Source organism: Temnothorax nylanderi, unplaced genomic scaffold, assembly GCF_030848795.1.
Source record: "Temnothorax nylanderi isolate EJ_2023f unplaced genomic scaffold, tnyl_v1.0 TNYL_tig0021_pilon, whole genome shotgun sequence".
Taxonomy (NCBI): domain Eukaryota; kingdom Metazoa; phylum Arthropoda; class Insecta; order Hymenoptera; family Formicidae; genus Temnothorax; species Temnothorax nylanderi.
In genome coordinates this window covers 156,507-182,350 of record NW_027249083.1, presented here as the reverse complement: position 1 = coordinate 182,350, position 25,844 = coordinate 156,507, and the positions used below count along the sequence as shown (strand labels likewise).

The window sequence follows — 25,844 nt, the reverse complement described above, 5'->3', positions numbered from 1 at the left end:
ATTATGTTCTATTAATAGATTCTATTACATTTCTGCTGACATTCTATCGACATTTGCAGCATCAGGCTGCACTTTTAAAATCTGTTCTTAACAGATTTGGCTATCCGGGGGCAAGACACCAAGAAGACCGAAGCTTCGAAATTCATCTACTGCGTTTTCGGACCTAAATCTGTTGCTTCCGAGAAAGGGAAAAAGAGAATTATATCATTTTTAATTTCTCAAACTTGTCGCGAGCAAAGAACAGGAGCGGAGCATGCAAGAATCTTTATAAAAGCGAGCGCGCGCGAGCGCACATATTGCATATATCCACGTAGCGAGACGCAACAAAATGACGTCACGACGCAACATAAAGGCAATGACGCGTGAAGTAATAACGCAATTTGACGTAACAGTTCGGGTCGTGGATCTGTCCGCGTGACGAAGAGATGAACGAAAGGGAAAAAAAAGCGAGGCCGTTCGCCCCGCTACGACCGACCTACGACGACGCAGGCGCGGCGGCCACCTCTTCGCCAGAATCCGCGAGCGGCATATACGCGTCTCTCGACCGCAACCAGCCGCAACCTCGCCGTCGGCTGCGAGGTCGCGAACGCCCGGATGAGATCCGGGATCACGCGGCGGATGCTACACCCTCCGAACGGAGGGAAGTCGTATCCCGCGCGCTTTGTCCGCCTCGCGCCCGCGCGCGCGCGCGCGTGCCCGTTTCCGCGAGAAAAAAAAATTGGTTTTTGGGGGGAGAGAAAAGAAAAGGGAAACGGGTGCCGCGCTTTGACTAGCGGATCGCCGCTGTGTACGTTGTTAGAAGCCGCGGGTCATGACGCTGACTTTGAATCGGTCGTGACGAGTCTCTGTTTCGTAAGTAACCTTTCAGAAAGGTACGGGAGGGGAGGGGCGGGCTCGCAAAAACTCCGAAGGCGATGAGTACGGGAGTCGACCAAAAAATCTCGGGATTTGATTGTCCGAATTAATTGACTAACCTAGAAACTGTACTTCCTGCCCTCCCGATCGAGTCGACCCCGATTTATCCGCCTCGTGTTGTGTTTGCGTGACCGCGTCGAAAGACGCGGTCTAAGCTCGCTGATAATCTCGAAAATTCGCCCTTTCGATCGCGAGCCGTAGCCGCGTTTGCAGACCGAATCTTTTTGAATTACAGAAAATCCTACATTGACCGCTCGTACTTGTTGACATGGTAAAGATGGCATATGCACCACTCTCCATTTCCTCCAGGCTCGTATCCATAGACACAATGTCCAACATATGCCCGAACAATGTGATAAAACCTACCTTGTCTGAAGTAAGTTGTATTCACTGTGGTTGTTGCGCAAAAAAAGAAAAAGTTGTATGGCTGCTACATTAAATGATAATTCTTGCAGTAAAAAACAATCAGTTAATTATTGTATACGTGTATGGATGTGTGTGTGCGTGTGTGTGTGTATATATGTTACACAATTTTACATCACTTTACAACTTACAACACTAATTGAGAATTATATGGGTTTCATTGTGTGCAGGTGTTGCAATCAGACTCAGTGAAACGGCTTTTTAATCAACCGAACCTTGTCATTCAGACAATTTCTTCAAAACCATTGGCCGAGTCTGACAATAATATGTTTTGGCACAAGAGGAATGGTATGAATACAACGTCAAACGGTACAAGACCATCCGAAATATCGATATTCCCTGTCAGGACAGCAGACGAGGAAAGGGAAGACGACCATCTTCTACCTTCAAAAATAGAGCACAAAAAATCGGAAATCGCTCTGTTACCCATTAAAAAGAAATCATGTGGTCATTATGAGCCGTGTGAAAATATCGTTTGCGACGTGACGCTACAGCAGTATGTGGATAAAGATGGTATGTCACCTATGTTAGCATTGAGCATAGAGGAAGACGAGATAAACGCGCTGGTTGAAAAACACTGTAAAAATGAGAATTGTGATGCATTAAGTATCGATCATAATCGCTGTCGCCGGGCATTGATAAAATTACACAGGTGCGACAAATCATACATGTGCGATATTTGTGGAATAAAACTTAGAGAAATAAGAAATAAGGATAAGAAATGGATATCTCGGATATATCACAGGAATTGCACGAGAAAGAAAGAGTACGTTCATAACAACGTGGACAGATCGCATTTACAGAAGGAGCGGATGCGCATGCGAGAATTGCAGATCTTAGAAATTGCGAGAATGAAGAAACACAATTACTCGGATCTCGCCAAAACGATAGAGACGCTGCGAAGAAACGAGGAGTTGATAATTATTCCGCAAAAAGTATCTAGTCAACCGATTGTCATCACGACTTCGGTATCTAGCACTCAATTGACCAGTTCTAATTTGATTACCGCTCAACCTATCAAAATTAATTCGCAAATAACTAAAGCCACGAATATCTTTGGAAGTGTGCCTCTCATGGTTTCATCGCAGAGCACCGTGATTTCCGACAACACGTTGCATTCAGAAAGCAAAGTAAAATCGATAAGTCGAGTAAGATTTCCAAATTTACAACAAAATTCCCACTTGAAATCTACTTCAGTTCCGACTCTGGCTCCAGTTCAAACTCAAGTTCCAACTCCAGCTTCAACTTCAGCTGCAGTTCCAGCTCTAGCCCCAGCTTTAACTTCAGTTCCAACTCTAACTCTAGCTCTAGCTCCAGCTTCAACTCCAGCTTCAGCTCCAGTTCCAACTTTAACTCTATCTTTAGCTCCAAATTTAGCTCCAGCTCCAGCTCCAGCTTCAACTTCAACTTCAGTTCCAACTCTAGCTCTAGCTCTAGCTCCAAGTCCGGCTCCAGTTTCAACTGTAACTTCGACTACGGCTCCCACTCTTACCACTTCTACACCTGCTCCGGTTGTATCTCCGCATAATCAATATATTCGCCTCGCAGTTTCACCTCAAACTACTACTGGTCAGCCTATAACGATAAACAATTTGATTATATCACCATCGCACATTTTAACGACCACGGCAGCTCAGCCTAAAGCGTTCCTCGCACCGATACGCGTGGTACCTATAACCAACTTGATAAGTCCGCCGTCGTTGCTACATCGTACGCAGGGTATCCCTAAGTTCTGCATCGTTACAGATAAACTGGTTACACCGATTAACCGACTAACCATTCCGAAATCACCGTCCGTTCAACCTGCTAGTGCAGCCGCCGATATTACTCCTGTTACTTCTACGAAGCAAGTAAATGCTTCGAAATTACTGATACGCAATCCAATATCAAAAGTGCGTAAAACACCGAAGTCGATGAAAGCGAAAAAGAGTTTCTTCTGCGTCTACTGCTCCAAAAATATCACTACTGATTGGTATTTCAAGATGCACATCGCAAAACACAGAGGCGAGAAACTCTTCTTCTGTAACTTTTGTGACGAATCCTTCAGCAATAATTATGACATGAAAAAACACATAATTAATCAACACACCAGTCAGAAGGAGCTTGCATGCGACAAATGCAATTATACTAGCACGTCACTTGCTTCTTTCAAAAGCCACGTCCAAACACATGCGATATGTAGTCGTAATAAAGCAGACGTCCAATCGAAAAAGCAAAGAAAGCTTTCAGAAGAACTTTCGGAAGATAAAATAAACCGTAAGTTAAGTCACAAAACATGCAAAAGGAAAGTAAAAAGAATAAACAATAGTCAGAATAAACGCGTCGAAAAGCACAACAATAAAGAACTATTAACGCTTAACATAGGTGGCAATGCAAAGACAAAAGGATTCAACTTCGTTTCCATGAAAAAAATTGTCGAACCTGAAAATTTCGAGCAAGAATCTACTATTACATCAAGATGAAGCGTGCAATATATTTTAGTTTTGACATACAAAAATATTTTGCCAAATATAGTTTGTTAAAAAGAATTTGTATGGGAGAAGATAAATATATGAAGAAGAGCATCCGAGCAGTTATCTCGTTGTGCAGCCTAATAATACGAAGTGTATGTGAATCTCATCGATGCAAATTATTCTTGATTTACACGGTCACACTTTCAATTACTGTGTAAATAAAAACCGCGATGTGAATCCGTGTGTGAATCTGAACTGCTCATATTCTTTTCGCAAAATGCAACATTTCAAATTCTATTTTTACACGCTAATTTAATGAAATTATTTTAATAAGGTTATTAATATATCGATCGCGTTACAATCCGGCCAGTTACATTTACGAAAATAATTTTTTTTTGCATTCCTGTATTAGATACAAAATATAAATTAGATGTGTATATATGTACATATAATTTATATATGTACATACGTACATATATATATATATATATATATATATATGTGTGTACTTTTTGAATATTACTTACAATTATAAAAGAAAATTTATTTGACACAAAAGGAAATTACAAAAAATTATTTTTAGTAAAGGTTAATACAAAATCAAATTATATTAAATGATAAAAACGCTTATAAAATAAAAAAAATAATAATAGATAGTAAATAATGCAATTATCCAAATTTTTAGAGTATTCGAGATAATAACATTTTCTTTGAAATGTAATATATAAAGCGTTAAGGTGCAATTTCATGTTGATGCTCGACGCTCATTTTCAGCGAGCACAAAAATCTTCAGAAATAATATTTTTTGTTCATATAGATACATAATAGATACATAAATATATATAGATACATAAATGTATATATATATATATATATATATATAATATTATTTCTAGAGTCACGTGGCTTCGCTTTGACGCTAGCGTCAAGAAATAAAGTTGAATTTATTCAACATCTAGCGTTGATGCTGAATCGTCGTTGGTGGTTTCAGTACGATCAAAAATGGACTTCGTAAAATATTAATTATTTTTAAGTATATCTTCAAGTAGTAATATTTTACGGATATATACAAAATAAAAAATATTATTTCTAAAGATTTTTGCTCGCTGAAAATGAGCGCCAAGTCGATCGAGCGTCAACGAAAAGGTACCTTTACGCGGACATTCATATATTGTAACTTTTCATTTAACAACTTATGTAATTAATCTTATCCCAGTAAGATTGCATTTAACTGTGATACATTTTTCCCGAAGTTTTTTTTCTATACGATTTATAATTATATTTGTTCTATATTCGTCTTTATACTTTTTTTTTGAAAGTATTTAATCTTTATTTGATCTATTTTATAATTATAACAATTAAATTATACATAGTTAAAATCTTTATTCTGTAATTTGTAACTTCAAAGATCTTTTTAAAGGATTTGTTTTTGCAAAAAAAAATTACAAAATCGTAAATTTGAAAATTTGTTGACGTATTAAAACACCCAATAGAAAAATAGGAATAATATAATGACTGCTGCGATGTTACACATTGACACGTATATATTGATACACAGAATAATGTTTATGTACGTAAGAGATATGTTAGTCTAATATAAAATGTATAAGAGCGACTTTATTCTGAAATAGCCTTAAATGTCAGCACAGATTAAAAACTGTCGCTATATACCGTATAAAGAGCCATTTCTTTCAGTTATAAATTAGTGAATTATAACTAACAGAGTATGGAAATACTTTTTGTTTTTACATTTTAGTTTTCATATCATTAAAAAGACATATACAAGATAGCACAAGCTACGTTTACATTTGTGATATAGTTTTATGCATAATATTCGTACTACTTTATCGCTTTTTCTCCTTAAAAACAATGTTTTTCTTTAAAAACCAAATGTACTATTCTTTTTGATGCGCCATATTCGTAAAATATTCAAAAATAAGAAAATGGCAGTTGTTCTTTAAGATTTATTGAACATACTTATGGTATTCAGTGGAATTTTTTTTTATTTTATACGACAATTTATTATAAGAGCAGAACAGTACAAATAACATGAAATTATGAAATATTTTAAATAATAAATTTAAGTTTGTACGTTATGCATACATCGTAAAATATTCGCTGTGCTCTGTCTTGTTGCTAAAATATAAAAGGACGGTATTATTATCATACGATTGTCATAAGATATTTTATTACGAGATATCACATCTATCACTTGTTGAGAATAAATGATGTTCCTGAATCAATGAAATATTGAGTGCCTTGTAAACCAGAAATTTTTTCTAATATAGTCATGCTTATTTTTTTATAGGCTTGTAGATGCCCGTTTGCAGAAATAAAATCTGTTTAAGCATGTTTTATATTTGTTTCCTAGATTTTTCTTTGATATCAATTCTTTAGATTACATTCGCGCTGTGAATATAGATATTGCTTGATACACACGTTTTAATGTCGGTAGTTTGAATAAATCTCTACTAAGCAAACATGTACTGAATTTATGTATTTTAATATAAGGACGTGTGTATTAAAGATTGCTATATAATTATGAATCCAGTGTTTTTATTATCACAAAACGATGTATGAAATTATGCAACAATGTTATCTGCTCTGATGATACATAATTTTTTTGTGCCTTGGTACTTTGAAGATTGATATTCATCTTATTCAAATAGAATATTTTATCTGTTTTTCTATGATACAAAAAAGTAAAGCTTACAATAAATATAACGAAAGCAGCCAAAATAATGAAAATATAGAATAAACCGGGCGTTGATGACGACTACAAAAAAATATGTTACATTTCGTGAGGGATTAAATTAGTTAACTATTTGTGATGATATCATGTTTACTTTAGTCTGTAATTGTGCATTACGTTCAGTAAAATAAGCTTATTTATTTTCTCAATGTACTGACGAGTATGATAATAAAATGCAGTATTACAATTCTTGTATCTTCGCTCCTATGTTTGTGATAAAAATTTCTTAATAAACCATTCGTGTTGTAATAAATTTTTCCTTTAATGTCATTTATAATAGGGATGCTGGGTAATTCCCCATAGCTTGCTAGAGTAGTCTTGTCAAACAAAAAAAGATTTGATTCCCGGAATTAGCATCCCACATATATATGACACAATGGTCTTTTTACATCATGTATGACACTAAGAATTTGGGTTAGGAAAATATTACACTATATAGAAATAAAGTATTCAAAACGTGAACTTGATCCCAAAATAACTGGAGATAAATAAAGTGTATTGTATGTCTCAAGACAATAGGGCAATCCCTTTTCATAAAAATTGCAACTACAATAAAATTAGAAGAGAGCAAAGATTCATATAGGGACGGTTTATCTCCAGGTCAAGGTTCGATTCGGGCTGTAGTGCCATCGAAGAAGTCATTTATAATACACAAAAGAATTAAAATAATCTAAACTATTTATCAAAAGCCCAGGCTAAACATCTTGATTATATCTTAAAAAAAGGTTTCGATTATTTATTTAAAAATATACATATTAGATACGGATAAAGTTCTACAGCAGCATATATTATATTCGATCTAAGGCTTCTAACATTATGACGCTGTTGCCACGAATTACCTAGAAACATACAATTTATCTCAATAAATATTGATAATAATATTATGAATAAGCTGCAGTCCATTTAACACTACAAATGCTTTGAAGCGTTCTTTTACTCCTTTCTTCGCTAAAAGAAAGAAGAGGAATGTTTTGAAGCATTTGTAGTGTTAAGTGGACCACAACTTTATTCGCATAATCTGCTTTCATAAAAGTAAGTATAAAGCCATCACAAAACTTACCACCATGCCGATATTGTTTACAGTACCATCCTTGCATTTTTCTTCGCTTTCATCTATGACCATGTTCATGAACGGATCAAAGCCTCTCAATATCCCGATAACACGTCGACCACCGTTCAGTTTTACTGCAAGATAGTTTAAGTGAAATCAGGGTTAAGAACAAGATGGTTATAGAAACGCACTTATATCGCTTTCTACACGTATACTAAAGTGCATATCTTATGAAAAATAATAAATTTATAAAACTGTTTTAATTTAAATTGCTTATATTTGTGGTTGGCCTTCTTAGGAAAACTTTATATTACAGAAACAAAGTTGAAGTTTATTCTATAAAGATGAATATTTTTTGAAAATACTTCTTTATCACAAGTGAAAGAAATCTTTGAGTGATACTGTTCTGTGGTAACTAGTGCACGTAACGTGCACCATAGAAATCCCAATTCCCAGAACGCAGCTAATTTCAGATGGGTAGGCAACAGGCATTAATGACTGCGTGTGCACATCAAACTTAACCTCTTTAGCAAGGCTTGAGCAAGCTTAATCTTTCTCTTGGAGATGCAACTTCGACTTTATCAATACGTTCTTGCGCTATTACTTACGAGACAATTTTTTATCCATGTACCTGAAAAGGATACAGAAGTATTAGTGGATATATAACATAATAAACATGACATGTACCGGAAACCAAACAACGCCGGTAGAGAGAGATCTCGCACCGGCTTGCGAAAAATATACTTTACTTCTTAAGCTCCGGGGGATGTGCTTTACTCATTTTCGATTATAGCGGCTGAGCCCTCAATTATCTGGATACACTGATACACAATTAGCAAAATACGCGACCACAAATTTAGCGAACCGGTCAGTACCAGTCAGTACTCCAGTACTCAGTAATATCAGCTATCCGAGCCGAGAAGTGAGTCAAGTGAGAACGAAGACGCACTACGTAACTCAATGGAGGGGATACACACACATACAAAAGAAAACGCATGTACGTGTGCGCTTGAAGTGGCTTCGGCCATCTTCGAATTCTAGAAGAGGGCAGATATATATGATCTTCTCTCTCTTTCTCTAGCACACATAATTTGTAACTTCATCAATTTTCTCTATTTTTTACCTCGCGGAGTTGATCAAACTCGTACAATAATTGAAGAAGAGAAAAATAAGAAGTAAAAGAAAGAATTATAAAATATGTTAACTAAAAAAAAAAATATATATATATATATATATATATATATTATATAATAAAATAATAAAACATAACATAATAATAACATATTGCGTAGAAGGCACTTTTAAAACTATAGGAATAGTGGAATTCACCAGATCAATACTTTGCTGCTTGATTAATTAGAGATGAACAAAATAAAATACAATCAATTATAGAGAGAAAGACACCATTTACGGACTATACTGGATCTTGGTGGCCTAATAATAATATTGTATGTTTGTATACTTTTTTCCTCAGTAAACTCGCCGATTTTTTATGTCTTTAAAACACAGCTTTTTGTTGGAACAATAAATTCATATTATACTTAAATAATATATTGTCCGTTAACAAATAAGGAATACTATAATTCTCTCGAAAGAAAAAAAAATGTAACGTTTAAACGCTAATCAGTCGGAGTCGGAGTAGGTATCGAGAAACATATAGAACACAATATCTCGGTCCAGTACGAGTTATGGGATCGTAACTTTATTTCCTTTCCTACAACATTAGTACAACATGAAATGAGCGCGCGCGCGCGCGCGCGCGTCGCTCGTATCTTCCAGATAATTGTCGACGTAGCGTCTCCGCGTTCTGTCGCGCATCGCGATTTCGCGATCCTGCGAAACGCGCGTCTCGTCGGGTCATCGCGCCGGTGAATGCCGAGACGCTATCGGTACAAAATACAAGTAAGTACGCATGTGTTTATAAAAGTACAACATCAACTTCGCCTCCCGACCGCAAGAAATAATACTTCCCCTCGCACATCTCAGAAATGATCGCCACGCAGATAATGAACACCCGACAGTTTTCCTTCCCTCGTTAATGAATGGAGAATAAAAGAACATTCAAGAGAAGGCTGACATTAAGATTGAGCTCAGAAGAATTCCGAAGGAGAATCTCTCCTGAATCGACGATGGAACGGAATTGCGATACAAATAGAATTACGCTACACGGAAAAATGAGTCGTTTAAGGCTTTTAATAGCAGCTGTTTCGATATTAAGAGCGTTACGTTTGGACAGAAGTATAAATTTATCTTTAACGCCGTAAAAAGAGTTCATAACACTTATAAACATTCCGAAAGACGTGTGAAACCGAGAATATCTTCGTGATGACGTTTCTTATTGTTTCTCTGGTTTATATAATGTATTATATCACGGTGACACTTAGAATTACAATATTTTAGCGAGACATCCATATGCATGTCCAACAACGTATACATTAGAGTTCAACAACGTACATCGTGAAAGCGATGGAAATAAAGGTTCCGTAATCTCCATCGCACATTTAAATCGCTAATGTCCATTTCTTACCGATGTAGATTAACCTTCTAATCTCGATTTAACTTACCTTTTATCTTTTTCTAGTTCTGAGAATTGAAAAAAGATAAAAAGTAAGTTAAACCAAGATTAAAGTTAATCTGCATTGATAAAAATGAACGTGAATAGCGTTGCCCGTTCCTCCGTCTTTCGTCCGCTCTTTAAACCTTTTATTAAATGAAAAGCTGAGAAACGGACACCGAAGTGAACGGAATTCGCTAGATCGACTTATCGACTTATTAGTTCAATTACCGCGGTCAAAGGCGCGATTTTCGGTTCGCGATTAAAAATCATTTCCGGAAGAATGTGGACATCATGTAGAAGCACTATTACGATTCGACTAACGACACAAAGGAAGAGCTTGCCTACCGAATTTCCTACGTAGTGAAGCGCAAAGGAGCCCCGCGAGTCTACAATACAAAGATACTAGCACATCGATCCGAATTAATCGGCTAATTTCCGTGGAATGCCATGATAAGTGTTTTCAATACACGCACTTTGAAAAATGACATATCGAGAGCTAACGTCTATAAATTGTCGATGAAAATGCGACTGGACCCAGCATCTACACGTCATCTAACACATTCTTCGCCAGCAATCTCCGGACTGCTCTCCTGCAAACGTTACGTCCTCCTGTCTCTTCTTACAGCTCGCATCGGGAAAGGAAGAGACGAAGAAATCGCTCAAACTTCAGTTTAACTTTAACCAACGTTCCGAAACGAATTAATCTAAGTACGGGATGCATATCTCTTTTAACGAGGTTTCCAACAACTTCGTTTACGCAACTCACGTCTGTGGTGAAGGGGTTTTTACATTTATATTAAACGTGTGCAAAATTCTAAGATGGAACGGATTGGCACAGCGAATCGCGTGAGAGAACGACTCGCGAATATTTTTCGCATATCGTCCGTATAGATATTTTTATACGGACTATAACTTCGCTTAAGTACTAACAAGTTTCTCGATCATCCTATTCTGTACTCTCTAGGTGGATATCGGCTTGTCTTCTGTACATAAATATATGAAGAATATGTTCCGATATGTTCTCACGAAGAGGTACATTCACAAAGTAATCCTCTTTCCTCAAGAAGTGTCAAGCTTCAGGAAGATAATTCATATAAAGAGTGACACTTTTTGGGAAACTATTGATTTATACTTCAACATACACACATACACACAGAGTCGACGATCCTTTAATCCTTTTCGATTTTCTTCTAACAACATTACCATCTTTATATTACAATAAACGATGTACATCTTAATTTACACAGTTAAAAAATTAAGTATAACGCGCGCGAAGTAATCTTAGAGATAATTAGGATGTTGTACTTGAGACGCACATCGATTGCGGTAAGTACAGTAATGAATTTAACAGCGTGGCGCAACAAGAACAACCGATGAGAGATGAAATACGTTAAAGATCTAAAGACCTACACCGCGAACGTATATCCACGGTATATATAGTGCACGGTGTGTCACTACACATTTTGCATCTCGCAATATTATCGTCGAGGAAGGCGGCACTAGATGCGCCGAATAATAAATATTAAGAAAATCTTTGGTCGTACGTGAAACGCGCGAACGAAGGCAGTGAGAGGGACTCTCGTGGCGCGTCCAAAAATAATACCTTTGGCAAAAACAAGGAAGCTCTCGGGTTCCGATTGGATTTAAAGTAACAACGAGATATACCGCAGGGGTGTGAAACCTGACACCTATATATAAAGTGCGATCTGTCGAATTACGCGGGTATATGCTTTAACGGTCCGCAAAGGGGCGCAAGACGTCTAAAAGAAACCCAGAGGTTTACCGAAACGTGTAGGACGTCTTTTACACATATTTACGGTTTTTTTTAGACACGTCATACGCGGAGTTCTAGGCAACCCCTGGATTGTTGCATATAGCGTATTAAGGGCACGCAGCTTGCAGCTTGCAGCTTCAAACGTGGCGTTCGGCTCGCGCTTTCTTGCAAAATTCTTTTGCCGATTACGCTAGTGGAATGTAGTTATAGTATTCGGATTTTGCGATAGTGTTTAATGGATCGGATTAATATACCGTCGCGACGGAAACGTGCCTCACATTTCGTTCGTTCATTTTATTTTATCGACGATAAACGTCACGTTTAATCTTTTCAATACCGAATTTTATAGGATTGCTTATTATTACAGAACAGAATGAAAAGTCTTGTCTCGTTGAAAATTGCTGAAACGTGTTTCCAAAGATCGCTAAAGTGCAATATAAAATAAATGTATCAAATTTTCTTTCCAATAAAATGCCGATACAAAAGTTTCATTCTTCTCGTTATTATTTTCATTCGCATTAGAAATGTATCGTGCCTGTTTAAGCCGACCAAGTGGTATTGAAAGGGTTAAACAATTTTTAATGACTAATCCACGATTTTTTGTTTACACGTGATTGACGATTTTTACTGTGGGCGACAAACGTCATCCAGGAGTGCAATATCAAACCATCGTCTCTCGGAAGATCTTCACTGACGAGTCCGCATGCTTAGTATGCACGTATCTCGTTATCGTTCTGACGGCGTTGTTGTTATTGTTGTTAATCCCGTTGAGCAGCTCGCCGCTCCTCAGCCCGGACTTCGCCTCCGTCTGCATTTCCCTCGCCGTTTCTGCAGCCAGGAACGACAATATCCTTCTAAGCGACAACTGTTACCATGTGCATTGTTGAAAAAAGAAACTAAATTGACATCAAGAACTGAGGCTTTACGATATGCTACTTGACGGGATTAATTTCGCGAGCGACTTAAACCGGAATAATTTCCATATTTCTTGAATTAATTAACTTTAATTTACGAATCTCTTTTTATTGCCGAAAGAGACAATAAAATTATTCCGGAATTGGATCTCGTACATTTTTAATGCCACATGAAGATAATTCTTATTGTCGTTTCGCGTAAGAATGATACACAAAAGGACAATAAAAATTATTGAAACTATACAGATACATCTCCCTCAATGCAACAAACAATGATTAAACACCAAGTGTACGAACAGTGGTCGGGTATGCGAGAAACCTGTATCGAAGACGGTCCATCAAAGACGCGTATCGTATTCTTATTTCGCACTGAGCTTCTCGTATACCGAATGTGTTAGGATAGGTAGTTAATGACACTGCACTCGAGACGCAGCAACGCAGATCGCAGAAATAAAGCGCACCTGTTACGATCCTTACCGTGTCACTTTTCTCGAACAATCGCGCCCCGACTCGCCGCAACATCGGCGATGTTTTGTCATTGCAAATTGCGATTATACATTACGGGAAAATTATCAAAGAGCGTGAAAGATATAATCTGCGGCAACAACAGAAATGTAAGCAAGTAATACGTGAAAGATGAAGAATAAGCAGGATTATATTGCTGAATAGTCTAAAAAGACGTATAAATATAGGCCGGATTTTTGTAAAAAGTTGTTATCGATCGTTTACGTGTGAAACGTGAGTGTGACGATACATTCTGAGAGAAAATGTCGAAAGGTCTGGGTGCAACGTAAGAGAATAGTATGTTATTATTTATACTCTCAAATTTTTTTTCCTCTCCACGGATCTGCCGTACTGCGCTCCACGATTAAGATTTGCGGCTGCCAGCGGTTATTGGAAGTGCGCAACGTGCGGAGCGGAAAATTAAATGAAAATATACACACGCTGTGTGAAGCAATAATCGATAAGTATAACCCCGAGATAAAAGGGAAGTGCAGCAAAATCGCCATTCAATAGCAATAGGTACACGTATAGGCGGTCGCGTCACACAATAAGACACACGTTAGCAAGTTTTTCTACAGGTCTCTAATCTAAGCGGAAATTCGCTTTATTTAATCTCGAGACAAGACTTCGCAAATGGCCCGTATTTCCTACGAATTAATAAATAATATATAATAGTAAATCTATAAATAATGTAATTGACAAATGTATTCTGCCGCATTTTGCTCGTGGCGATTCTGAATCATTGACGTTCGAGACATTTTCCGTACAGACTACCTCGCGTATGTATTTCTGACAAGAACATATCGGAAAAAAAAACAAAAGAACGAGCAGGTTGCGTCATTCGTTATCTTTTTGAAAGCCGCCAACAGAGTTTTTTCTCGCAATTTTCTTTCTTCGCGATTGCCGTGAGCGCAAGATGGCCAGCACGGCTCTTCGTCAAACTTAGAATTATGGTTTGATCGCATTTTTATTCAGGAAGAAACTGAAGCTGAAGGAAACAAATAAAGAAAGCACACGTTCACGTGTATGAAAAATAAATTTATATATATTTATAAAATAGGGCACAAATATTTTATATATAGGCTCGTCTCGTCGACGAACTATTTACACTCGAACGGGAGGAATTCGCGATACATCCTAATCAGCCTATTCTACGCGGTAGAGTAGAAAATAAAACAAAAATGCAGTACCTACAACAGCGTCGGAATCTCCGAGCTCGATTCCGTCGGCCGCAGATTCGTCGTTTTAAAACTAGTATGGCAAATCGGAAACGATTGATAACGGATCCTCGGACAATTGTCGTGTGCACAAATCCCACGGGCAGATCCGCCTCTCGGCATCGTTTCAGCGCGAACGGGGAGAGGTATAACGTTAAGTCACAATTGTCACGACATTACTCCATGTCTCGCCCACGTGGCAAGAATTCGAGCGAAACAGATCGCGACTGTAATCAAATACCAAAATTGCCTATCATGTGTCATCCTTAAAAAAAAAAAAAAAAAAAAACTTCGTTATTTCGTTCGCGATATACGTTCGGCGATGTGTTCTTCGTCAAGGAAAACTCGCGGGGTGAAGCACCGACGAACCGAGGTACATGGAGTAATGCACGCTAACATCACAAGTTAAGCTCAAACTTCCCCCAAGTCGGGAAACTTTCGAGGGATCCCCTTTACGCCCGTTCCAACTCGCGCAACGCGTCTAATGACTTCTCATCCGTTAGTTAAAACCTTGTTACGATGGCACGTTCGTTCGTACATAATGCCGGATGCTCGTAGCTGACGCTCTCCTGAAACTTTTCCCCGGACGATCAATTACGGCGACAACGTAACAATAATAAAAACGAACGAAGCAACCTCCGTCACCGTCGCTCTCGCGCGCGACCGACATCTCCGTTACATATATTAATATCTTCTCGCTTAACGGGCTAACAACAGATTTAGCTTTGGCAGTAGAGTCCACTTAGTCCACGCGCTCGTAAAGAAAATCCAGCGAATAGATCTGTTCTTGGCAAGGGCGCAGTACGTATGACAGTGATAATACGTTCGCGCGTACTAGAAAGAAAATGTACTGGAAAGAAAAGAAAAGGGAGTTTTGCGATATTACCGTGAATTATTTCTCGTCACATCGTGGAACGAAAGTGATACGTACGCGAAACATTAGAACGGCACAGACGATACAACGGCAATACTATTCAATTACGAGAGGATAGACATGATTACATAATAAATAAAATCTTTCATATATATATGTATGTACACGTTATCTATAAATCTAAGATCAAATTTCGTAACAATTATATATATATATACATATAGTATGCAACGTAAGGACATATAATAATCAAGGACAAGAACACTGCGAGGTAATAATTTCCTTGAAAACGAGTACCTTAATGCGTATCAAGGATCTCGGCACACGATGGACTTTATGTTTAAAAATAGCATAATAGGATAACGTAGCACTGCTCGCAAAAGTGCCTCGTATACTGGTAACGATCTCATCAGTCTGTACGTATTGTTTGACACTGTACAGCGACGTAACTATATATCACTACTTTCATATGCACACGCTCTAAATAATGTAACATTACGTAACGTTGTTATACTAGTTATAAATTGTACGACTATAACAGGAGGAAACAGTTTTGTATATCACTCGGGTACTTCCTAAGAAATATGCGTAGAACATCAACATTTGGAGTGCCATGCATATGCAGAACTTCGTTTCACATCGATATATGTTTCACGCGACATGCACGAGGTCGGGTACAAAATTCATATTTCACGACCGAACGCGAGGCGTAAGCGAGAAACCGTTAATAACTAAAATTGTATCCTTCTCTTTCCACGTCACGCTTAGGTCACTTTAGAACGTCAACGACAATAAATACACAAAATGTCTTATTTCTCGCGATATGCAATTCCTTCAATGACCAGTACCATTCGTACTATCTACAAATCAAGAAACGTATTGGATTCACGATTAATTAGCCACATTGTCAACAAAAACAATAATATATACACCATATGAAAATAAATTATAGTCGTACACTAAGCGATGATGACTAACGCTATCTCGATCACTACTTAGCACATCGAGAAAACAGCACGAAGACAAGGAAATAAAGTTTACGAAAGGAATACTTTATGTAAGTAGAAAAAAGGGTGTACCCCCCCCCCCCCCAATTGCTATCACGGCGACGGCAATTGTTGCATCCGAGACAAATCAAGAACAGAGAAGTCTCACTTTGACAAAGAGCCATATCCGCGCGATATTTTCCAATGGGAGAAGCTGTCGATATTTCTCTGCTCTCAATTCAGCGTGAATACAACAATACGATAAATAAACAAGGAACATAATACACAAACTCTAAGTGCAGACTAAAGCGAATCCTTAGGATATTACACAACAACACTTTCTACACCTAGTCCGCCTCCCGCTAATGTTGTTCTTTCTAATCTTGTACCGTTTAGTAGCTCTGTAAGCTTTTAATTTTACTCTAAGGTTTTCTGCGTGATCACCGATATTGATATTATCCTGGCTATGCGTCGAATTGGTTTTCGTCGAGTTTTTCGAGGTGCACGTCTTGCTCTCACAATTTATAATCTCTGCGTCGTGACTTACCGCTTGTATATCTGGGCATATTTTTATCACATGGCTGTCGCAATCTTGATTTCCGAGATAGTACAAGTGATTCTCAAGTGATTCTCGAGGACCTCGATACATCCAGGACGTCTTGAGGAGGTCCAGAAGATGTCCCTCAATATATTGAGGGGGACTTGAGGACGTCTGAGGCTTTATCTCTGTGCCAGCCCTCTGGTACGGCGTATCGCTGATTTCCACGTTTATTCTGTTCGGATTCGTGTCAGTTTTATCGCGTCTTCTTCGTAATGCCTGAGAACTCGGTGGATTTTCCAACAGAATTTCGGTGCGCTGTACGTTTTTGAAACAAGATTCATCCGGAACGTCCCGTTCCACGGTCAATTTATCATTCGTCCTATCGGGAATAACGTCCTTCACGTAAAATGTGTCTCTCACGAGAGCTTGCGCTTCTATTATTTGACATTTCGTCTCCTTGCACATATCGCATTCGTCCTCAATGAATTTTTTATTATCCTCTTCGAAATACAAGTCTTTACTCGATACCGACTCGTGGCCTTTCGAGTATGCGTTACTCTCCTTTCCTACTATTCTATTTGTACTCAGGCTCAATCTGTTGCCCTCTTCTTCATCCGTCTTGTCGCAAATCTCATCCGACTTTTCCGAACTCACAGCCTCGCCGCTCAGCGTTTTCGTGCGACCATCCGAGTATGTGCTCAATTTGTTTTCCGAATAATTACTCGATCTGTCATCGTGGAAGTACACAGAGCTCGCATTCGACTCGAAGTTACTCGCATTTATTATAGCTATTCGTGGTATGATCAAATCGGGCGGTAAACCGTCGACGATGTCCGGGGGACTCGAATTCGAGGAAGATCGGTTCGCAAAATTACTGAAGGAATGGTAGCCCTGCTGACCCTTGCTCTGGATCCAAGCCTCCGTTAAAACGTGAGAACGTTGCCACGACACGTCGCTGTTGCATCTGTTTTTCCTTACGCACCACTGCTGATCGCCGGCATCAGGCCAGGAACGCAAATGGCACTCGCTGGGACTTCTCTTGATATCCGAAACTACTTCCAGATCCGAATCCTCGTGGTTCTTATTTTGCACAATTAGTTCTAATCTGGACTTCAGTAAAGCCGGCGACACGGCTCGGTCAATGTGTCGCCTCGACGCGTTCGACGTTTGAGTTGACCGCGGTATCGACGTCACGTTGTCACTGCCGATGTGATCGATAAATGGATCTGGGACCTCTCCGGAGGCCGTCAGCGCGTTCGGACTCGGACTGTCCATACTATCTGGCGTGTAAGGATCATGCTTAACAGGTATTGCGTGCAACAGATTAGACGAACGGTCAATAACGCGCGCGTTAGCGTAACTATTACAATCAGGCAACATGGACAACAACTCCAGGTAATTGTTGGGCACTCGGAAGCAAAACTCAGGTGCAATTGGCAAGTTGCAGCAGTCTATCATACCTGCGTCCGAGATGAGATTAGCCTTCAAGTAGACTGGCTGTAAATGGCAAAAAAAAAGGTAACGAACCTTTATGTATTATCGTGCGTCATGACGAGAAGATAAGACGATATATGAAGGGTGATATGTGAATTGTATTCTAGGATTCTATGGGAGAGGTAGACGGTCTCAAACTAACGTTCTGTCTTCATTCAAAGGGATAATGACATACCACAGTAATGTACTTTTCAATCTGTTGACTTTGTCGATGGGACAATTATCAAACATACGCGCAAAACTTTAAAGAATCAATATTTTGAAGTGTCATAATAATCATACAAATATTTTCCAAGTATGAAAATTATAATATTTTGTTTAGATATTTAAAGTTTTATATCTCTCTACACAATTCTACCAATGTCTGTAATATTGTGTTTATATATTATAACATTGCTTGTAGATTACATAATAATTAATAATTAAGTCTAATATATTGCAAAATAATAAATTATAATAGATACAATTAATTAATAACGCAGCCTATTTTGTGTATATCAATATTCATTTTCTGTAACATAATGTTCGCAAAATTAAAAATCATCAGCTGTTAACACTGTTATTACCGCTTTTTATTACGTTATCATGTAGTAACAAATATTGTCGTTGCGTAACCGAAATATTTATGTATTGTGTATAATGTAATGAAATGTTGTTCAGCATTAGAAAGAAAAATACAAGAGGCGTTACAATGCGTATTGATAATTAGATTGAAAAAGTACAATATATTGTTCTATGATAACGATAGTGAAGCTGATAAGAATTATGAGAGTAAGAGAACAGAGTTTCAAAATAATGTAGAAGTAAAATACTTCGGGATACTACGTGTGTGGAGGTGCTACATTAAACAAGCCCCTATATGTTGATTGTCGAGATAACGGAGTACTAACAGAATCAAGAGACGTGAAAGAGATGTAGGGGATTTCAGATAAGAACAGACAGACAGTTCATAGATAGGTACCTTAGTGCTTAAAGATTCATTCGAAACTCCAGAAAAACAGGCTGCACCATAATAATTGAAAGAATGGTTTATCAGAATAAGAACTAGGCAGTGTGTAAGTATATGTTTCCAGCATAATAAGTAAAAAAAAATGACGCAGTATCGTTTCATAAATCTAAGAGAAAGATGCTGATTGGAAAACTTTTAATCTTACCTTGTGATCACCCATACACGTAGTCGAGCCGATTATACCGTATTCCACTGCCTCGGAATCATCAATCTGTACAAAAGAACACAAAAGTTACATTAGACTAACAAATTCTACGATTCAATTTTAAAATCGTTTTTGTATCGATCGCGAATATAAATTCCACAGAAGTACGTACGTCTTGGACTAGCGTTTTCGCATTGGGGCTCAATAAAACCCGATCGCACCAAGCTGGCACTCTTGTTTGCATGTAATTTACAGGCTCGTTAATATCCTCTTGAAACGGGTAACTTGGCACGAAGCTGATTGGAAACTCGAACAACCTTCCTTCAAAGTCTCCCAGTTCTTTGTCATACTCGCGTAACTGCATAAATATTAATAAATTTTATTATTGGCATTCTTATCTATCGATTGAATATGGATCGTATATCGTATTATGTACATATATGCATAAATGAGACGTATAACTTACCCATTCACCGCCATTTTTCATGAAAACATTCTGATGTTCGTAGTGAGAAAATTCCTTTTTGCCTAACGTCAATATGAGATCGTCGTCTCTATTGTGAAATTGCAATTTCGAAATATTTCCCTTATTTGATAACTTCCTTTCTTGAGTATCTTCTGTCAGTTTCTATTAAAGACAAATTAAAATGCTGTAATACGTTGGACTTTAATATATATTTATTTCATTGATATGTAATAATATATTTTTATATAATACACAAAGTAAAAAGCATCGCTAAAGGTTGTATCACTGAATAATGTTGCTTTTAACAATAATATACCAATTTATTTGTAAAAATTTAATATGATCTTAAGAGTTTCTCATATATTTGTCTCTAATTTCTTCCTTGCTTTTTATCGAAATCTTATCGTTGACTGCTGACGAGTCTTACCTTTATTACACTTGCTGTATCTGTCCTAAAATTAAAGTCACCAAATAAAAAATACGGCACATTCGGATACTTGTCATTATGAAATCTATCTAATGTGTGCTCGAGTGCTCTTCTGCGCGTTTTACTGTATACCGATGGAAACTGCAAAGAAATTGTTAAAATAAGATAAACAGAAAAATAAAGCAACACACACAAACATACGTTAATGTGTATGAGATGACAGTCGTAAAAATTTCTTACCATCTCCATAGCAATAAAATTGCTCGCGTCATGAAATAAATGTATGTTTATGAGATCAAAAACTGTTCCACTAATACTCCATCGGGTACGCAGAAAACCCTTTCTGGACCATTTGCATTCTGGGAAGAATTCTTGAGGAAACTTAGCTTTCTCTTTGGTAGTAACCGCTTCTATGTTGCCCGAATGGACTTCTTTTCCATTTACGGGTACAAAAGTACACTCTAAAAAAAAATTGCATAACAATTTAAACAATGTTGCACATATTTCTTGAGAGCTATCCCTCATAAAGTAACGTGTAACGTACCATTAAAATCCCACAATAAAACATCACTTAAGGACTCGTGCACGAAGTAGAAATTCCCTAGAGCCTATACAAAAGAATCTTGATAATAAATATTGCTTCGTTTAAAGTAACCGAGCATTCGCTAGAAAGTATATCCCACAACTCACTGTGAAATGTTCAGCGGATGAATAATCCTCGTCAAGGAATACCCTAATTTTGTCAAACAACCTTAACTCCTCCGACGACATAAGTAATCTGTAAATATAACAAGTTTCGTGTCGCGTTAAGTTATACAGTAGAAAAGCACAAGCTTCAGATGGAAATCTCTTATAAATACATTTTTCAAACAACTCTTTTTTTATATGTAGAAAAAAAATATATGAATTTCTCCCCTGTCAATATCATCATCATACAATCAGCTTATCTTTTGAAGTGGCTCACTCAGCTATAGAGCCACGCGTGATGCGTCTATTTTTATTCCTTTCTACCAGTTATGCGTTAAATCATATTCAATATCATATATGTGGAAAGAGAAAGCTATCTGTTTTGGTATATTTATAAAAGGTTTAGATATAATACAATGATAAAGATCAAAAGTTAAAACGTTATAGATACAGATCGAAATATTTTGCAAAAACAACATCATGCGAGTTGCGTACAGGATCTTATCTTAATAATTTAATTATAGCCAAATATTATAGCTCTTGGAAACCTTCCAAGAAGCATCAATAATAAGATTATAACATGTTGCCTTCGGAATCTACGAAAGGTTCGTTCTACACACAGCGTGACTTATCATGCCGCGTATGAAAATTTGTTGCGTGCCACATTGAAAGTGACAACAATGACGGGTACACCTGTGTTTCATTTTTATATCGCGGAGAGAAAAGTCGGACGCGAGTCGAACCTGGGATGAAGAACGTGACATTTACCTAACAAAGTCCTCCACGTGCCTCATGCTCTGCTCGTAATTCTTTCCACCTACTTCTTGGCAGTGCAGCGCTATAAATTTCGGATCCAGCCTCGATATGGTCTGAAAAAGGAATCCGCTCGTAAAACAAACAGGCCGCGCGCGCTCGCCGGCGCGTCGAAGGGTACCGGCGCGCGGCGCGGCGCGGCGCGGCGGTAAAAAGCCGCGCACGGGGGATGGTACTTACGGATAAAAACTCTTCCGTCCATATCTTCAGCATGACACTAGGCTGCAAGGAGAGAATCGCTCGTATCAATCTATGAAATCCTTCATACTTGGTGCACTTTAAAGAAAAGCTTAATGAGATGTTCGAGGGCGCGCGGATATATTAATAGATCGTTAACGTCACGCGCAAGGATACATTGGCGGCGCACCACCAACCACCAACCCCCACGAGATGCGACGACAAAAAACTCCCGGCGCGCCGGGAGAGTTCTTTTCTTCCCGTTTCGCGCAAATGACGATACGATAATCGATCGCGGTAACGGAGAGCCCTCGCGAGCGTGTCCCGCTGAAACGGACCCGCATCTCGTTGATGCTGGCACGAGAGAAAATTGGCTGGTATCAACCGAGGGAAGTATCAACAAGCGTATACGCGAGAGTCGATATATCGGGCCACGCGTTGTCCCCCAACCCTTCCGTCCGCGATGCCGGCGTCCGGCGTCCAAAGATTATCGCGGCCTACTGTTATTGCCCAGATATCTGTTTCCGTTGTGCCGAACATAATTTTCGCGCTTACGTCGCGTTAAAAGTTATTTACATGAATTTTCGTCTTGACAGGCCGGAAAATCGATACCAGGAATGCGAAGCGCGCTAGAAAGTGCTTTGAGGGGCGAATCTCTCGATCGATCGTTCAACGAGAACTCCTCTTTCGTCGTCTCGACGCGCGACGTCTCGAGTCTCGTCTCGCGAAAAGATCCCGTTGGGAAAAACGCGAAAGGGAACGAACGACGCGACGTTTCGTTCGATGCTTCTCGAATCGACGGAGGACAAGGGAAAGCTTGTAAACATATTTCTCGAAAACTTCTTCTCGAGTTACGTAATCCCGCCGACGATTCGTCTCGCGGTACCGCATTATCGTTGATCTTACGTGAGAAATTATCATAAAATACATATACATTCACGTTTGTCAAACGCGTGGAAGTGCCAATGACGAGAAAATAGCAGAGGTAAAAAGCGTGCCCGAAAACCGTTCCGAAATTTCTTGCCCTTAGAAACAAAGAGCTTTCTAATAAAAATCCTCAGAAAGAAACTGATGAATGATTTCAGGTTCGAGTATCAGACGCTACGTGTTACGATATTTTGGAGCATAGGTATATGTAGGATCACTGGCGAATCCTGGGGGGGTATTTTGGTATTAAAATACTCCCTTTGAAATAAAAAAAAACAATATTGCTGGATCTGTTTTAAAAATCTAGGGGAAAAAACGGAAAAAAATTAAAAAAATAAAAAAAAAATAAAAATGAGATCAGAAATTTTATGTTCTCGTCGTCGAGCCTGGAGTAAAAGTTAAAAGAGTGTTTTAATAACAAAACATTCCACCTTCAAATAAAAAAAATCAATTTTATTGGATCTGTTTTAAAAATGTAGGAAAAAATACAAAAAATTATTAAAAAGTAAAAATGGGATCAGAAGTTTTACTATATTTTCGTTGTTGATCTTGGAGTAAAAGTAAAAGCTAAGCGTGATACTAATTGTAAGAAAAATATCGAACCAAATAATTTTGCCCCAAAACACCCCCCCGATTGACGTCAGAATCTGCTGTTATGTATGAATTATATAATATATTTTGGATCCAGGTGGATAAACGTTGAAATGATGACACCGAAATTCCAAAACTTCTAAATGTCGGGAGCATCAAGGTCGCATTCCGTGGTTTACACGCGAACTTTCGGCGAGTACGAAACGTCACGGATAACGGCAGATTTACCACGTCGAGGGCTAACGAACGCGATGCTCGTGTCGAAATGATATACGCCGCATAATTAAAACATGTAGACGGGGCGAGAGAGTGAGGAGAAAGAGGAGAAAGACGAGAATTTTGGTGAGAGTACACGATGGGAGAGTACACGACGCGCGACGCCGGGATCGAACGGAGCGGGGTCTTTAAATTTCGCCGCGGACCGACTTTCTCAACCGAGTTGGACTACCTAAAACGAGAAGCCGATCGCCCGGCACGTGTGCGAGTGCGATCAGTGTTGCGCGTACACACGAATGTACGAAAAATCCGCGCCGACCAGCGCGGCATCCGGCAGGTAAGGCGCGAGAGGAGAGCGGAGGCGACGCGACGCAACGCAACGCCCGGCGGCAAGTAGGTCGTGTATCGCGTGGATAAATAATCGCACGAAATCGACGAGAGCGCGCGCGATCGATCGATCGGCTGGCTCTCGGCCAGCCGCGCCTCGCAGTCTTCGCAGTTCGCACGGCTCGCACCGGTCGCGGGGTATCATCGGTGATCGGGGCCCGGGCCGCCCGCGCCCGGGGGGCACGAGCGACGTCGACGACGCACATTGCACACGCACGTACCTCTTCGAAGATGCTGCCGACGTTCGCGGTGATGAGGAGGACCGGGACGCCGTTGCCCGCCATTCTCGCGCTCCGCTCGGAGGCTCGCCTGCTTCTGGAGCTCTCGGGTCAGTCAGGTCCTCGACGTCGCTCTGGTCCCGAGTCCCGAGGGCGCGCGATCGTCGGCACCGCGAGACGGCTGTGTCGTTAGAGACGGCGACGATGACGACTCCGGAATCGCGGTCTGTCGACACTCGAGCCGCGCCGCACCGCACCGCACTAGCACCAAGCACCACACTGACGACGGCGACGGACAAACACTGGCGCTCGGCGCTCGGCACTCGCGGCCGCCCGACACGATCGACGGCGGCCGCGCACGTCGCTCGCACGTACTACTCGCACAGTCGCACACTGCTAACGGGCTCGCTCTATCGGTCGGTCCGTCCGCGCTCTCTCTTTCTCTCTCTCTCTCTAGCTCTCTCTAGCTGTTTCTCTCTCTCTCTCTCTCTCTCTCTCTCTCTCTCTCTCTCTCTCTCTCTCTCTCTCTCTCTCTCTCTTCTGTCTCCGCTGTCAGCCGCTCGATCCTCTTCTCACCGGCCTTCCTCCGATCTCACCGTCGCGATGCCGCGATGCCGCGATCGTTGTCGGCCGTTGTCGCGCACCTTTCGGGGAAAGCGCAGCGCAGCGCCGCGTGAGAGATAAACACAGATAACGCGCGCACGCCGTTAGGCGACGAGTACGAGGAGCAAAGTCATCCCCCGCGCCGCGAGGAAGCCGCTCTCGCGCACCGCGCGACCTCGACGCTGCCGCGCCGCGAGTACGTACGCATTGTCGGAACGGTCGAAACGCGGGCAGGAGAGAAAGAGTATAAACGAATGCGGTGGTGGGTCGTGGGTCCCCTCGTTCGTTCCTTCCTTCCTTTCTTGCGTCTCCCGCGAGTTGCGTTACGTTGCGTCGCGGCGTTGCGAGAGAGAAAAGCCGCGCGCGCGATAAATATATCCCTCTATGAGCCTCTATCGGCCACGACGGAGGCCACGCCTACCGCGGACGTCAATAGGCAGGGCCGTGCCTATCGCGCGCGTGTCGCTGGCGAACGTGCGTGCCGGCGCGGCGGGCACGCGTGCGGCCCGAGGCCGAGCCGGCCGGGCCGAGGGCACCCGCCGAGAATCGCCGATTTTTCTCCTAACGAGCTAACAAGTAAAAAGAGACCGGTGACATTAAGATGATCGCTGCCGGACAAAAAAAATTCAAGGGCGTCTGAATAACGGAGGCACAAAGAGGTCGGTCGGGCGTTTATCTCTTATTAGTAAATAAGTTTCTAATTCGACTTGAAGAGTCAATACA

The 25,844-nt window shown here is 39.9% G+C and overlaps 3 protein-coding genes across 4 annotated transcripts; 1 reads left to right on the top strand and 2 right to left on the bottom strand.

Annotated features, from left to right (window-relative positions):
* The first annotated feature begins 376 nt into the window (after window positions 1-376).
* Window positions 377-6,730, top strand: LOC139769258 (uncharacterized). The gene is made up of 3 exons (XM_071700143.1): window positions 377-852; window positions 1,151-1,291; window positions 1,509-6,730. The coding sequence occupies exons 2-3, from the start codon at window positions 1,184-1,186 to the stop codon at window positions 3,798-3,800; spliced, it is 2,400 nt and encodes a 799-aa protein (XP_071556244.1). The 5' UTR covers window positions 377-852; window positions 1,151-1,183; the 3' UTR covers window positions 3,801-6,730.
* A 521-nt stretch (window positions 6,731-7,251) lies between these two features.
* On the bottom strand, window positions 7,252-8,534 carry Snrpg (small nuclear ribonucleoprotein G). The gene is made up of 4 exons (XM_071700154.1): window positions 8,344-8,534; window positions 8,203-8,225; window positions 7,604-7,728; window positions 7,252-7,382 (listed from the first exon to the last, which is right to left on the bottom strand). Exons 1-4 carry the CDS (start codon window positions 8,373-8,375, stop codon window positions 7,332-7,334), a joined length of 231 nt encoding a protein of 76 aa, XP_071556255.1. The 5' UTR covers window positions 8,376-8,534; the 3' UTR covers window positions 7,252-7,331.
* Window positions 8,535-9,263: 729 nt separating this feature from the next.
* On the bottom strand, window positions 9,264-25,319 carry 5ptasei (inositol polyphosphate-5-phosphatase A). Of its 2 annotated transcripts, XM_071700139.1 has the most exons (12): window positions 24,522-25,319; window positions 22,183-22,224; window positions 21,958-22,058; window positions 21,193-21,280; window positions 21,047-21,110; window positions 20,743-20,963; window positions 20,503-20,643; window positions 20,076-20,237; window positions 19,782-19,967; window positions 19,610-19,675; window positions 16,968-18,458; window positions 9,264-12,753 (listed from the first exon to the last, which is right to left on the bottom strand). In XM_071700139.1, exons 1-12 carry the CDS (start codon window positions 24,582-24,584, stop codon window positions 12,712-12,714), a joined length of 2,667 nt encoding a protein of 888 aa, XP_071556240.1. In that variant the 5' UTR covers window positions 24,585-25,319; the 3' UTR covers window positions 9,264-12,711. The 2 variants fall into 2 exon arrangements, with proteins under 2 accessions (XP_071556240.1, XP_071556239.1); XM_071700138.1 differs by lacking the exon at window positions 9,264-12,753 and having other exon boundaries at window positions 14,367-18,458.
* Between the last annotated feature and the right edge of the window lie 525 nt (window positions 25,320-25,844).

Coding starts and splice junctions, on each gene's coding strand:
- 5ptasei (XM_071700138.1), bottom strand. CDS start 24,584: ATGGCGGGCAACGGCGTCCCGGTCCTCCTCATCACCGCGAACGTCGGC. Junction 21,111..21,192: donor CATCCGCTGAACATTTCACA/GTGAGTTGTGGG, acceptor TCTTTTGTATAG/GCTCTAGGGAATTTCTACTT. Junction 19,968..20,075: donor TGAAAAATGGCGGTGAATGG/GTAAGTTATACG, acceptor ATATTTATGCAG/TTACGCGAGTATGACAAAGA.
- LOC139769258 (XM_071700143.1), top strand. CDS start 1,184: ATGGTAAAGATGGCATATGCACCACTCTCCATTTCCTCCAGGCTCGTA. Junction 1,292..1,508: donor TAAAACCTACCTTGTCTGAA/GTAAGTTGTATT, acceptor CATTGTGTGCAG/GTGTTGCAATCAGACTCAGT.
- Snrpg (XM_071700154.1), bottom strand. CDS start 8,375: ATGAGTAAAGCACATCCCCCGGAGCTTAAGAA. Junction 8,226..8,343: donor CATCCCCCGGAGCTTAAGAA/GTAAAGTATATT, acceptor TATCCTTTTCAG/GTACATGGATAAAAAATTGT. Junction 7,729..8,202: donor CATGGATAAAAAATTGTCTC/GTAAGTAATAGC, acceptor ACTATCTTGCAG/TAAAACTGAACGGTGGTCGA.